This window comes from Mobula hypostoma, chromosome 2 (genome assembly GCF_963921235.1).
Source record: "Mobula hypostoma chromosome 2, sMobHyp1.1, whole genome shotgun sequence".
NCBI lineage: Eukaryota > Metazoa > Chordata > Chondrichthyes > Myliobatiformes > Myliobatidae > Mobula > Mobula hypostoma.
The window spans coordinates 24,262,444-24,277,270 of record NC_086098.1 but is presented as its reverse complement, the minus strand read 5'-3'; the positions used below and the strand labels follow the sequence as shown (position 1 = coordinate 24,277,270).

The following is a 14,827-nucleotide window of genomic DNA, read 5'->3' as shown; positions in this document are numbered from 1 at the left end:
CAGGCCCTTCAGCCCACAATGTTGTGCCGACCCTCAAACTCTGCCTCCCGTATAAGCCCCCACCTTAAATTCCTCCATATACCTGTCTAGTAGTCTCTTAAACTTCACTAGTGTATCTGCCTCCACCACTGACTCAGGCAGTGCATTCCACGCACCAACCACTCTCTGAGTAAAAAACCTTCCTCTAATATCCCCCTTGAACTTCCCACCCCTTACCTTAAAGCCATGTCATCTTGTATAGAGCAGTGGTGCCCTGGGGAAGAGGCGCTGGCTATCCACTCTGTCTATTCCTCTTATTATCTTGTGCACCTCTACCATGTCTCCTCTCATCCTCCTTCTCTCCAAAGAGTAAAGCCCTAGCTCCCTTAATCTCTGATCATAATGCATACTTTCTAAACCAGGCAGCATCCTGGTAAGTCCCCTCTGTACCCTTTCCAATGCTTCCACATCCTTCCTATAGTTTTATAAAATAATTTCAAATTCCCAAATAATTTTTTAAAACTTTGGTACATTAACAGTGGTTTATAGAGTTGAGACATAGATAGCAATTGTATTTAAATATTTAAGTCAAATTTAAACTTACTATTCTTCTGCTGGTTTTATACTTCCTTTCTGTGATCCTGTTTTTCGCGTAGATTCCCTGATACCATATGGAGCTTAAAAGAAAAGTACTTTAAGTTGTCAAGGAGGAATTCACATTTTTAACAATTAAGGAAGTTAACACTGCTTTATTTTATGCTCATTTTTGAGTCAATTCAACAACATTAATTTTAATGCAATGGTACTGACATAAGCATTTTTTAAAACTCAGGGGGAGGCTCACAGGAGTGAGACAGGTCAACTGGTTGAGAGGTGTTGCCACAGCAACCTTCGCACTTCATGTCAGCAAGACCAAGGGATTGATTGTGAACTTCAGGAAGAGGAAATGTGTCCTCATTGGGTCAGCGGTGGAAAAGGTAAGGAGCCTCTAGTTCCCAGGCTGTCAATACCTTAGAAGCAGAAGGGACATGAGCGGCTCTGTCAGGAGTTTGTGGTGACTTAGTACATCACCACCTGGTATGGAGGGTTAAATACACAGAATCACTGGAGGCTACTGAGGGTTGTAGATTCAGTCAGCTCCAACGTGGACACAACCCTCCCCATCTTCAAGAGGCAGTGCCTCAGAAAGGAGGCATCCATCATGAAGGGCCCTCACCACCTGCAACATTATTACCATCAGTGAGGAGGTACAAAAGCCTGAAGACCCATATTGATATCATTCGGGACCAGTTTCTTCCCCAAGGCAATCCGATCTCTGAACAAACTCTAAACCCATGAGACTACCCCATTAATTCATTTTTTTAGCACCATCTATTCTTTATAATGTATAGATTTTTATGTCTTTGCACAGAACTACTGCTGCAAAACAACAAACTCCAGATCACAAGTTCGTGATAATAAATCTGATTCTGACTGATCAATTTGCGGTGACTTCACAAAGCATAACCTAACATAACATCATGTGTTTTCTTCAAAATCAACTTACGATCTGTAATGATTGCATCAAAAATATTCGCCTTCCTCCATATATTTTTGGAAGTGTCTGAAACGAGCACGTCAACATAGAATTTCTCCAGGCCATACTGCCGGAGGTTAGCCCGGATGTTTTCATCAGGTCCTCTCCATTTCTGGTTCTTCCTACTGGCCTTGCCTGTAGATTTATAGAAATAATATATTAATCATCCCAAAATAACAAAACCTACCTTTAGTTGAGAGCTCTCTTGAAGATTAAAGATAAATATTAGCATTATTTATCACTTGTACATTGAAACAACAATGAAGTGCACTGTTTACAGCAAATGGGTTAACACAGTAACGAAGTGGTTAGCACAAGACTTCATTGTACAGGCGACCCAGGATCAATTGCCACCACTGCCTCTGAGGAGTTTATACGTTCTCCCCATGACTGCGTGGTTTTCTCCCGGGTGCTCCCACAGTTCAAAGATGCGCCGGTTGGTAGGTGAATTGGTCACTGTAAATTGTCCCATCATCAGGCTAGGGTTAAACTGGGGGATTGCTGGCCAGCACAGCTCGGAAGGCCGGAAGAGCCCTGTGTGTATCTCAATGAAATAAAAAATCAAATTAAATCAGTGGGCAGCCAACAGGTGTCACCACACTTCCAGCACCAACACAGCATGCCCACGTCTCACTAACCCTAACCAAACATCTCTGGAATGTGGGAGGGTACTAGATGGCCTAATTCTGCTCCTATGTCCAATGGCTAAGACTACCCCACCATCCCATATGGTAATAGATTCTCCATGCTAGCCTCAGCTCCTCTGACCAGACACAGGAGCAGAATTAGGCCATTTGGCCCATCGAGTCTGCTCTGCCACTCAATCATGGCTGATCCTTTGTATTCCCCTCCTCAACCCCACGCCCTGGCCTCCTCCCCGAAACCTTTGACGCCATGTCCAATCAAGAATCTATCACGCTCCACTTTAAATACACCCAACGATCTGGCCTCCACAGCTGCCTGTGGTAATAAATTCTGCAAGTTCACCTCCCTCTGGCTGAGGAAATTTCTCCGCCTCTGTTTTAAATGGATGCCCCTCTATCCTGAGGCTGTGCCCTCCTGTCCTAGACACCCCCCTCTACCCACCGTGGGAAACATCCTTTCCACATCTACACTGTCTCAGCCTTTCGACATTTGAAAGGTTCCAATGAGATACCCCCTCATCCCTCTAAATTCCAGCGAGTACAGACCCAGAGTCATCAAACGTCCCTCGTAATTCCCAAAATCATCCTTGCGAACCTCCTCTGAACGCCCTCTAATGCCTGCACATCTTTTCTTAGATGAGGGGCCCAAATCTGTTCACAATACTCAAGGTAAGGCCTCACTTGTATTCTAGAAAGGTGCTAACATTGCATCTGCCTTCCTCACTACCGACACAACTTGCAAGTTAACCTTTAAGGTGTTCTGCACATTTATTTCTTCTACCAAAGTGCATGACCATGCATTTTCCAACATTATATTTTATTTGCCACTTTCTTGCCCACACGCTCTGCTGTGCCAGATCACCATAGCCCACCTTGATCCTTCAAGTATTTATCTGCATACTAAATATATCTGATGATCTGACCTCCACCCACCTCCACCGTCATCAGGTCCTCAAGAAGGGCTTCAGCCCAAAACGTCCACTGTGTACTCTTTTCCATAGATGCTGCCTGGCCTGCCGAGCTCCTCCTGCATTTTATGTGCATTGGTTCACTGTACATTTTAATGTGATTGTCTCAAATAAAGCTAATCCAATCTAATTTAAAAATTAAAACGCAAACAACAGGAATTCTGCAGATGCTGGAAATTCAAGCAACACGCATCAAAGTTGCTGGTGAACGCAGCAGGCCAGGCAGCATCTCTAGGAAGAGGTGCAGTCGACGTTTCAGGCCAAGACCCTTCGTCAGGACTAACTGAAGGAAGAGTGAGTAAGGGATTTGAAAGTTGGAGGGGGAGGGGGGGATCTCTCCCTCCCCCTCCAACTTTCAAATCCCTTACTCACTCTTCCTTCAGTTAGTCCTGACGAAGGGTCTCGGCCTGAAACGTCGACTGCACCTCTTCCTATAGATGCTGTTTGGCCTGCTGCGTTCACCAGCAACTTTGATGCGTGTTGCGTTAATTTAAAAATTAACTCATTTAAGTTAACAAGGAAAAATGTAATCAGACTCTTTTTTTAAACCAAACAAAACTTTCTCAGGTACAGCAAAGTAACTTACTTTTTTTTAAACGAGACATCAGTAAAGATAGATTACATATGCAAGTATAATGAATGTTAATAAAAGTCTTGGTTCTTACCACGCCCATGAATAATGTTGTAGTCAATATCGGTCCCACATACGTATGCACCAAAATGAGCACAAGCAACGAGAAGACTGCCTGAAGAAACCAAAATGTGATTATATAATATGAACGGCAAAACAGACTAATAGACTGACCATTATAGAACATTATATTGAAACAGCCAGAGTTTGTCCCATCTCCCACTGGAATTGTGAAGGAATCCCCAAAAAACTGTCCTAAAACCAACATAAAGAGCTTCCTAGATGGTAGTTCTGAAGTTTGAAAATTATCTTAACGACTTAGTGTGACCCTGAAAGATAGTCAGAGTGTAGCTAATGCACTGAGTACATATGACAGAACACAGGTTTGTTGAATTGTGTAATGCTGAATCAACAACCGTAGGGTTTTTAATGTTAACTTGTCTATCCTTCCCTTGTTAGGATTTAATGAGCCATTCGCAGTTTCACTCATTGAGCCATGTGGGTCGAGCATCTCCTCTTCATCCACCAAAAGTGGAACTTCCTTGTGGCCAAATATTTAATTCTGATTCCCAATCCCATTCTGACATGTCAATCCATGGCCTCCTCTTGTGCTATGATGAGGCAACCCTCAGGGTGGAGGAGCAATACCTTATATTCCGTGTTGGTAGCCTCCAACCTGGTGGCATGAATATTGATTGCTCCTTCCAGTAAAAAAATTACGCTCCCCCTCTCCTCTTCTTCTAATCCCCACTCCGGCCTCTGCCCTCTTCTCACTTGCCTATCACCTCCCCGAGTCCCCTCCTTCTTCCCTTTCTCCCATAGTCCACGGTCCTCTCCTATCAGATTACTTCCTCTCCAGCCCTTTACCTTTCCCACTCACCTGGCTTCACCTATCATCTCCCAGCTATCCTCCTTCCCCTCACCACACCTTTTCATTCCAGAACCTTCCCACTTCCTTTCTAGTACTGAAGAAAGGTCTCAGCCCCAAACATCGACTGCTCATTCATTTCCATAGATGCTGCTGATCTGCTGAGTTCCTCCTGCACCTGGTGTTGCTTGGGGTTTCCAGCATCTGCAGAATTTCTCATGTTCATGTGTGTTATGACATGTTTGGCTTAATCTTAAGCATATGCCACTGGCAGGATCAACCAGTCTTCAACTTAAAATCTTACATTTCTTTATCTTTCTCAAGATGCTTCATAACCTGCTGAGTGAATCCAGCAGTTTGGGGATTACTTTCAGATTTTTAACACATGGAGTACTTTTTTCCATAAAGTTGCTCCACTTGCCCACTAAATATGAGAAAAGGATTTGTTTGTTCGTTATATGCCCAGTTGAGAAAAAGGTTATGGCACCATTATGGCACAAGTTTATGGTAAATGAAAGGTTATGGTTAATCCCGATGATAGATCTTGGCCCAAAACGTTGACTGTTCATTACCCTCCATAGATGCTGTCTGACCTGCTGAGTTGCTCCAGCATTTTGTGTGTGTTGCTGAGAAAAGTAACAGCTTGGCATTTCAAGAGAAAGTGATTTTTTTGAACAGTGGGATAAGTCTCAGATAACCACTCTAACACTGAAAGAGCTTGTGAGCACAATAACACTGAAAGTGCTTGAGAGAACAGACCATCGTTCTTACTGATTTTAATTATTGTGGATCTGCTAACATCCATCTAGATCTGTTGACAGTTAAGTTTGTAACTGGGCTAATCCCAAGCATAGACTGCCACTCACACAAACACTGAATCTACCAGCTTTATCAGATACCCACTGCTCATGCTGGGAAATCCGTCTGGGGCCTGTGCCATATCTATGGAGCAAAAAGAACAGGCTCCATGAAATGAATGGGAGAAATCTGCTCTGTGGAGAAAGGCAGATAAAAATTAGTGTTTGAAATCAGTTTTAATTGTAATTGTGTGGGTGTACATGTTTGTATTACTTTCTGACAAACTTAATCAGCTGAGTGTTTCTGAATGTTTATAAATGCCACAAACATTCCCTAACAGTGACTACTTTGAGACAAGCAGATTCTGTGCGTTGTGCTGTACTGGCTGAAATGCTGGGTGTCGGTGTCGGTGTCAGTCGACTCCTTCTTACCTGTTCCCACAAATGGATCAAAAACCAAGTTGTTGGCTCCTGCTTTAGCGTGATTTGCCATTAAAAAGGAAAGGCAGGCGTCCATGCTGGTATTACCAATGAAGTGACGTTTCTTCACACTGTACAAGTTGATTAGCTCCCTCTGACCATCAGCAATCTAAAGAGGAAACAAAATCAACATTTACTTCATTACTTCTCCAAAAGATTTTAAAAGAATATGTTATCTTTTGCTTTCCTGATCAAAAAAGGATTATCACAATCTTGTAATCCAAATTTCAAGTTTTAACCAAACTGCTGAATTTACCAGCTCTCATTACAAAGAATAATATTTATTTACAAACACAAGAGATTCTTCAGATGCTGGAAATCCAGAGTCATACATATAGAAACAAGAGAAAACCTGCAGACACTGGAAATCTGAGCAACACACACACACAATGCTGGAGGACCACGTCCTGCCAAAGGGTTTCGGCCTGGAAAGTCGACCGTACTCTTTTCCACTGATGCTGCCCGGCCTGCTGAATTCCTCCAGCATGTTGTGTGCGTTGTTTTAATACTCAGCAGGTCAGGCAGTACCTATGGAAATGAATAAATGACTGATGTTTTGGGCCAACACCTTCATCAGGTGGAAAGGAAGGGGGAAGATGCCAGAATAATAAAATGGTGGGGGCGGGGGGTGGTGGGAGAAGGAGTAAAAGCCAGAACATGACAGGTGGAGCCAGGTGGGTGAGGTAGAGAAGATCCTTCAAGAAACGTCAACTGTTTATTTATTTCCACAGATGTTGCCTGACCTGCTGAGTTCCTCCAGTATTTTGCATATCTAACACTTAGAATGTGTGTGCTGCTGAGAAGGCCAACTTTTTGTATCACTTTTTATTCTTTATAATTGTTGCATGGTGTTGTTTTCTGTTGCCTATCACACCAACGCACCACAGCAAATATCCAACACATGTAAATGTCCATCCTCCAAGAGGGCCACAACCTTATCATAGGGTTTGGAGGCTTGTGTGCCTCAATGACCTGGAGAGCTACGGTGGCTGGAGTCTGCACTTTATGCTTTGGCTCTTGGTAGGGTCATCCATGCCATACAGGATAAAGGGTAGAGGCCAGACTAAGAGTGGTCCACCGGTCCTCCAGGTTCAGGGGTTCAGCTCAGGGCTAACAACCCTGACTGGTCCAAAAAACAATTGTTACAGAAACAGCAATGAAGAATCCTTCTAAATCCGAGAGTGACCACATTCCTGAGTCTCCACCCAGGTCTTGCACGACTGTCAGCTGTGAAAACTGAGAGGAAGGTACTGACATGATGAAGGAAGCTCTGAACATGGCCAGAAATGGAGGACCATCACTACTGCCTTAAACACCAGCAGCATAATGGGCAGCAAGTAAGTACGTAAATATATATGGCGCATAAACTGATCCCTGATCCTTCATTCTTGTTACAGCCTATCCCTGACTGCTCTTGAAATGATTCTGGGGAAGACTACATCTAGACCTGCTGCAGTCCTTCTGGTGAAGGTACGTTCATAACGTTTTTGGGCTGGAACTCAGAATTTTGATCCAACAAAGGTCATGGAATGCTCATAGATTTCAAGTCAGGATGATGCAGAACTTAAAGGGCATCCTGAAGATCATGGAGTTCCCATTCACCTGCTGCCCTTGTCCTTGTTGTAGAAGATATTGCAGGCTTGGGAGATGCTGTCAGTGATCTTAGTGAGTAACTGCAGCAGGTTGAGCTGAGAACAAACAATGCAGAGCTAGTGAAGGGAATGAATGGTTAGGACAGTGCACAGGTTCCAATTAACCCGGATGATTTGTCTGGACGATATTAAGTACATACAGTTGATGTCAGAAGTTGACATACACCTTAGCCAAATACATTTAAACTCAGTTTTTCACAATTCGTGACATTTAATCCTAGAAAACATTCCCTGTCTTAGGTCAGTTAGGATCACTACTTTATTTTAAGAATGTGAAATGTCAGAATAATAGTAGAGAGAATGATTTATTTCAGCTTTTATTTCTTTCATCACTTTCCCAGTGGGTCAGAAGTTTACATACACTTTGTTAGTATTTGGTTGCATTGCCTTTAAATTATTTAACTTGGGTGAAATGTTTTGGATAGCCTTGCACAAGCTTCTCATAGTAAGTTGCTGGAATTTTGTTCCATTCCTCCAGACAGAACTGGTGTAACTGAGTCAGGTTTGTAGACCTCCTTGCTCGCACACGCTTTCTCAGTTCTGCTCACAAATTTTCTATCGGATTGAGGTCAGGGCTTTGTGATGGCCACTCCAATACCTTGACTTTGTTGTCCTTAAGCAATTTTGCCACAACTTTGGAGGTATGCTTAGGGTCATTGTCCATTTGGAAGACCCATTTGCGACCGAGCTTTAACTTCCTGGCTGATGTCTTGAGATGCTGCTTCAACATATCCACATAATTTTCCTTCCTCATGATGCCATCTATTTTGTGAAGTGCACCAGTCCCTCCAGCAGCAAAGCACCCCCACAACATGATGCTGCCACCCCCATGCTTCATGGTTGGGATGGTGTTCTTCGGCTTGCAAGCCTCACTCTTTTTCCTCCAAACATAACGATGGTCATTATGGCCAAACAGTTCAATTTTTCTTGCATCAGACCAGAGGACATTTCTCCAAAAAGTAAGATCTTTGTCCCCATGTGCACTTGCAAACTGTAGTCTGGCTTTTTTTTAATGGCGGTTTTGGAGCAGTGGCTTCTTCCTTGCTGAGCAGCCTTTCAGGTTATGTTGATATAGGACTCATTTTACTGTGGATATAGATACTTGTCTACCTGTTTCCTCCAGCATCTTCACAAGGTCCTTTGCTGCTGTTCTGGGATTGATTTGCACTTTTCGCGTCGAAGTACGTTCATCTCTAGGAGACAGAATGCGTCTCCTTCGTGAGCGATACGACGGCTGCGTGGTCCCATGGTGTTTATACTTGCGTACTATTGTTTGTACAGATGAACGTAGCACCTTCAGGTGTTTGGAAATTGCTCCCAAGGATGAACCAGACTTGACATCATTTTCTGACCTCAATCCGATAGAAGATTTGTGGGCAGAACTGAAAAAGCGTGTGCGAGCAAGGAGGCCTACAAACCTGACTCAGTTACACCAGTTCTGTCTGGAGGAATGGAACAAAATTCCAGCAACTTACTGTGAGAAGCTTGTGCAAGGCTACCCAAAACGTTTGACCCAAGTTAAATAATTTAAAAGCAATGCTATCAAATACTAACTAAGTGTATGTAAACTTCTGACCCACTGGGAAAGTGATGAAAGAAATAAAAGCTGAAATAAATCATTCTCTCTACTATTATTCTGACATTTCACATTCTTAAAATTAAGTAGTGATCCTAACTGACCTAAGACAGGGAATGTTTTCTAGGATTAAATGTCACGAATTGTGAAAAACTGAGTTTTAATGTATTTGGCTAAGGTGTATGCAAACTTCTGACTTCAACTATAACTGCTACTGGAGTTTCACTCATTTAGACAAGTGGCGGTTGGATAATAGAAAGGCTTTCGGGTGTTAAAAAAATGAGTTTCTTGCTGCAGAATATCCTGCCTCTAACCTGCTATTGCTAGCACCTTATTTATGTGATTGGTCCAGTTGCCATATCAATAGTAATCCTTAGATTATAACTGGTGGGTGACCAAGTGATAATATTGCTGTTAAATAATAATTAGATTCTCAAACTTAAATAATTGGCAAAGTCTCTATTTTTGCGACGTTCCGTGATAAATATACATGAAGACATTGGGGATCCCACATGCTCATACAAAGCACCATGAAATAATTTTTACATTCACCTGAGATGTTGTCAGTATTATTTGATTTTATTTAGAGATACAGACCAGAACAGGCTGTTCCAGACATTGCACCACCCAGAACCCCCCCTCCACGCCCCCCCCCACACGTTTTAACCCTAGCGTAGTCACAGGACAATGTACATTCGCAAATTAACCTACTAACCAATATGTCTTTGGACTGTGGGAGGAAACCGGAGCACCCGGAGGAAATCCACACCTTCCACAGGGAGGACGTACAGACTCCCTTCAGATGATGTCGGAATTAAACTCTGATCTCCGATGTCCCAAGCTGGAATAGCATCGCACAAACCGCCACGCGGCACCCGGATGAAGGTAACATCATAGAAACACCATACTTCAGCCAGTCCAGCATTCTCTTAGCAAAGCTTTGAGAACGTTAACGTAGCTTTTAGCACTATCAGGAGTGGGACTTGAACCCAGCCCCTTTACACTCAGAGGAGAGCCAATTATAAATTGAACCACAACCAATACTCACATCTACCACGGAAGGCATACACCGAGTATTCAATATCCAGTGCACTATCTTCTTCAACAGTGAGAATCCAGACAACCTCCATTCAACTTAGACACAGAGGCCAATGAAATGATCCACTGCCACAGTTTGTCTGACCAACCAATTCACCACTGATTAGGGTTAAACATTTGACATTTTCTGGTATCAGTCTGTGAGTTCATTTCCACAGGATAATGGCTTAAAATTATAAATTAATATTCTATTTCTATAAATCTCACCCATCTTCCAAAATAAATATGAAAGGGCTTCTCTGGGGCATTATTGGGATCTGTTCCGTAGTCTTCGAGTAACCAGAACACATGTTCTGGTTCCTTTAGTTTCACTGTTCCTTGAAATGGCAAAAATCCTAAATCCTGTAAATACATGAAATAAAGTGAAAACAAGAGCATATGCAACACTGACGGAAAGTCAGAATAAATATTTTGTTAACTTCTTGAAAACATAGATTAATCACAAACAAGAGAAAATCTGCAGATGCAGGAAATCCAAAGCAACACAAACAAAAAGCCGAAGGAACTCAGCAGGCCAGGCAGCATTTTGTGTGTGTAGATTAGATTAATATACACTTTCAATACATTAAGTGTCTTAGTGCTGTTTGTCATCTTACTTCCCATGTCTATTTTATAATATTTGCCTCATGGTAAAACTGTGACATCTTTCCAATTTGCAAAACATTTTAACCGTATCTTTATAACTGTCAGGGGGAAAAAATGAAAGCTAGTATGTTTTCCAAAAGTTTCCACGGTGAAACTCGGGGGTGGGGGGGCATTATATCATTATATCTTTTAATGTTGAGAGCAAATTATAAACAGTGTATGTTTTCCTTGTGTAGTTGATGCTCAACACATCAGATTAGTTCTCCCTTCCTTATCCTCTTCTATTCTTGTGTGGATGTCATTGGCAATACCTTTTCCCAATGCTCTAAGTACTTTAAGAGATTCTTGAATTTTAAGAGATTTATGGTCATTGGATTTATTGACTATGCCCACAAAAAACTGAATCTCAGGGTTCTATATGGTGACATACATATACTTCGATAATCAATTTACTTTGAACTTGGAACATGAGCACTAAATCAGTACAATTGGCAATACTGCTGAACAATAATTACCTATTTGGGCTTCATTAGCAAATCACCCATTTGCGTAGTCATTTTTTTTTGAACAATTATCAATAGCCTGCTCTGATGTAAATTTCATGTGTGACATTCATGGGGTTGGTAGTTTCAACTTCCAAATTATCTGCACTACCTGACACCCACTAACTAGGCTTTGACAGTTTTACTTGTGAATGAAAGGATAAGTTATCTTTTTGCCAGAAAATATTTCTTTTCTAACCAGTTATCATTGTCTCAATATTATTGAAGGTGGCCCCTCTTGCATTTTTAAATGCAATGAATTGTTATCTTCCATCATCTTGGGATTGGGGTGGTATTGTGATGGCTGCGTTAATCAATAATATTAACAATTAATAGTTACTCAGGGAAGTATTATGAACCATCTTTCAATTTCACTGCAGCTTTTGAGGTATTAAGCTTTCATAGGATATAGGTAGGAATATGATAGGGACTTACAGAATATTTAACAAGCAATAATAATACTGGAATGACAATGCATGTCCAAATCACAGTGATGTGTAACTCTGAAGTGATAATGTTTCTACAAGACTTCTATTTACCATAAGACCATAAGATATAGGAGCAGAATAAGGCCATTTGGCCCATCGAGTCCGCTCTGCCATTTCATCATGGCTAATCCAATTTTCCTCTCAATCTCCTGCCTTCTTCCCGTATCCCTTCATGCCCTGACCAATCAAGAATCTGTCACCCTCTGCCTTAAATATACACAAAGACTTGGCCTCCACAGCTTCCTGTAGCCCTGTAGCAACGAATTCCACAGATTCACCACTGTCTGGCTGAAGAAATTCCTCCTCATCTCTGTCCTAAAAGGATACTCCTCTATTCTGAGGCTGTGTCCTCTGGTCCTAGATTCTCCTTCCATAGGAAACATCCTCTCCACAACCGCTCTATCAAGACCTTTCAACATTCGATAGGTTTAACATCCTCACTAGTTATATCACCAGGGTGGAACTGATATTAATATGATATCAGTACATTCTCTAGATTGTGTGTACTGTAACCTCAGTGGAGTGACTATACAAAGATTAAAATATCGTCTCTAAAGATTAGCTTTATTTACCACATCCACATTGAAACATACAGTGAAATTTATCAGTTGACCTAACGACCATCATAGTTCGAAGATGTGTAGGCGGCAGTCTACAAGTGTCACCATGATTCCCGTGCCAACGTAGCATGTCCACATGTTAACAACCTGACACACGTCTTTGGAATGTGGGAGAAAACCGGAACGCCTGGAGGAAACCCACACAGTCACAGGGAAAACATACAATCTCCTTACAGTCAGCAGTGAGAATTGAACCCGGGTCACCAGCACTGTAAAGAGCAGTGCTAGCTTTTTGCCACATTAACCCCAGCTACATAAAGCTGAGGAAATAGCCAGCTGATTCTCCTTCCCTGTCGTGGTGCCCAAAATGGAAGGAGATACACAGCATGAACTTAGCAATTTATCATTCGTGAAAGGAAAGTGGACTATTAAGTTACTAAAATGGGATGTACATTAGTTAAAGAAAAGTTATGCAGCATGCTTTAAGCATTTTTGGAATCATTAATATTTATATTTCGAGTGGAAAATACAAAAAGGCAGAATTTCCAAGATGTAAGAAAATCAATAATCCTCAACTATTTTGCCAAGTGCATTTTGTGTCTGATATAATTTTTTTTCAGAAATGAACCCTGTTGTTTTCTGAAATGTGGCCAACCAGTGCAGATGCTGTCTGAAATAAGGCCATAAGATATAGGAGCAGAAGTAGGCCATTCAGCCTATCAAGTCTGCTCCGCCATTCAATCATGAACTGATCCAATTCTTCCAGTCATCCCCACTTCCCTGCTTTCAACCCATACCCTTTGATGCCCTGGCTAATCAAGAACCTATCTATCTCTGCCTTAAGTACACCCAATGACTTGGCCTTCACAGCCACTCGTGGCAACAAATTCCACAGATTTACCACCCTCTGACTAAAGTAATTTCTCCGCACCTCTGTTCTAAAAGGACGTCCTTCAATCCTGAAGTCGTGCCCTCTTGTCCTAGAATCCCCTACCATGGGAAATAACTTTGCCATATCTAATCTGTTCAAGCCTTTTAACATTTGGAATGTTTCTATGAGATCCACCATTCTCCTGAACTCCAGAGAATACAGCCCAAGAGCTGTCCAACGTTCCTCATACGGTAACCCTTTCATTCCTGGAATCATTCTCGTGAATCTTCTCTGAACCCTCTCCAATGTCAGTATATCCTTTCTAAAATAAGGAGCCCAACACTGAACACAATACTGCAAGTGTGGTCTCACAAGTGCCTTATAGAGACTCAACATCACATCCCTGCTCTTATATTCTATACCTCTAGAAATGAATACCAACATTGCATTCGCCTTCTTCACAACCAACTCAACCTCGAGGTTAATCTTGCACAAGGACTCCCAAGTCCCTTTGCAGCTCTTCATTTTGAATTCTCTCCCCATCTAAATAATAGTCTGACCGTTTATTTCTTCCACCAAAGTGCATGACTATACACTTTCCAACATTGTATTTAATTTGGCACTTCTTTGCCCATTCGCCTAAACTATCTAAGTTTCTCTGCAGGCTCTCCATTTCCTCAACACCACCCACTCCTCCACCTATCTTTGTATCATCTGCAAATTTAGCCACAAATCCATTAATACCGTAGTCCAAATCATAGACATACATCGTAAAAAGCAGTGGTCCCAACACCAACCCTTATGGAACTCCACTGGTACCGGCAGCCAGCTAGAAAAGGATCCCTTTATTCCCACTCTCTGTTTTCTGCCGACCAGCCAATGCTAGTAACTTTCCTGTAATTCCATGGGCTCTTATCTTGCTAAGCAGCCTCATGTGCGGCACCTTGTCAAAGGCCTTTTGAAAATCCAAGTACACCACGTCTACTGCATCTCCTTTGTCTACCCTGCTTATAATTTCCTCAAAGAATTGCAGTAGGTTTTTCAGGCAGGATTTTCCTTTCCGGAAACTATGCTGGCTTTGGCTTATCTTGTCATGTGGCTTCAGGTACTCCACAATCTCATCCATAACAATCAATTCCAATAACTTCCCAACTACTGATGTCAGGCTAAGACGTTTTATAGCTATCCAGGCATGTATTATAAGATAGTTTATCAGCTGTAAATCTAAAGTGAAAGGCATGAAAACCAAATCCTGAACACATTTCCACCTGAAGTCACTGAGAATAGTTACACTGATTTAACACCTCTTCTCTCACCGCACTTAGTACTGAGACGAACTGCAAAGTTTGCACCTAACTATCTAATCTATTGAAAATTGGGAATAAGTTAGCTAATAAAGTAAATGTGACGTTTTACCACACGATGTTAGTTACTACCTAAAACACTGAAGGAACCTCTTTATTCCAACACATTATTACCAGAACTCTGAACAAACCAAGTAGCAGTACAAAT

The 14,827-nt window shown here is 41.9% G+C and overlaps 1 protein-coding gene across 4 annotated transcripts in view; it reads right to left on the bottom strand.

Annotated features, from left to right (window-relative positions):
• trmt11 (tRNA methyltransferase 11 homolog) overlaps positions 1 to 14,827 on the bottom strand; it is an 86,962-nt gene that overhangs the window by 48,789 nt on the left and 23,346 nt on the right. For all 4 annotated transcript variants that reach the window (XM_063070549.1, XM_063070568.1, XM_063070559.1 and 1 more), the window contains 5 exons: positions 10,477 to 10,611; positions 5,896 to 6,052; positions 3,833 to 3,913; positions 1,526 to 1,690; positions 584 to 656 (listed from right to left, as the gene is read on the bottom strand). In XM_063070549.1, the coding sequence (XP_062926619.1) occupies positions 584 to 656; positions 1,526 to 1,690; positions 3,833 to 3,913; positions 5,896 to 6,052; positions 10,477 to 10,611 (611 nt within the window). The remainder of the gene's footprint in view (positions 1 to 583; positions 657 to 1,525; positions 1,691 to 3,832; positions 3,914 to 5,895; positions 6,053 to 10,476; positions 10,612 to 14,827) is intronic.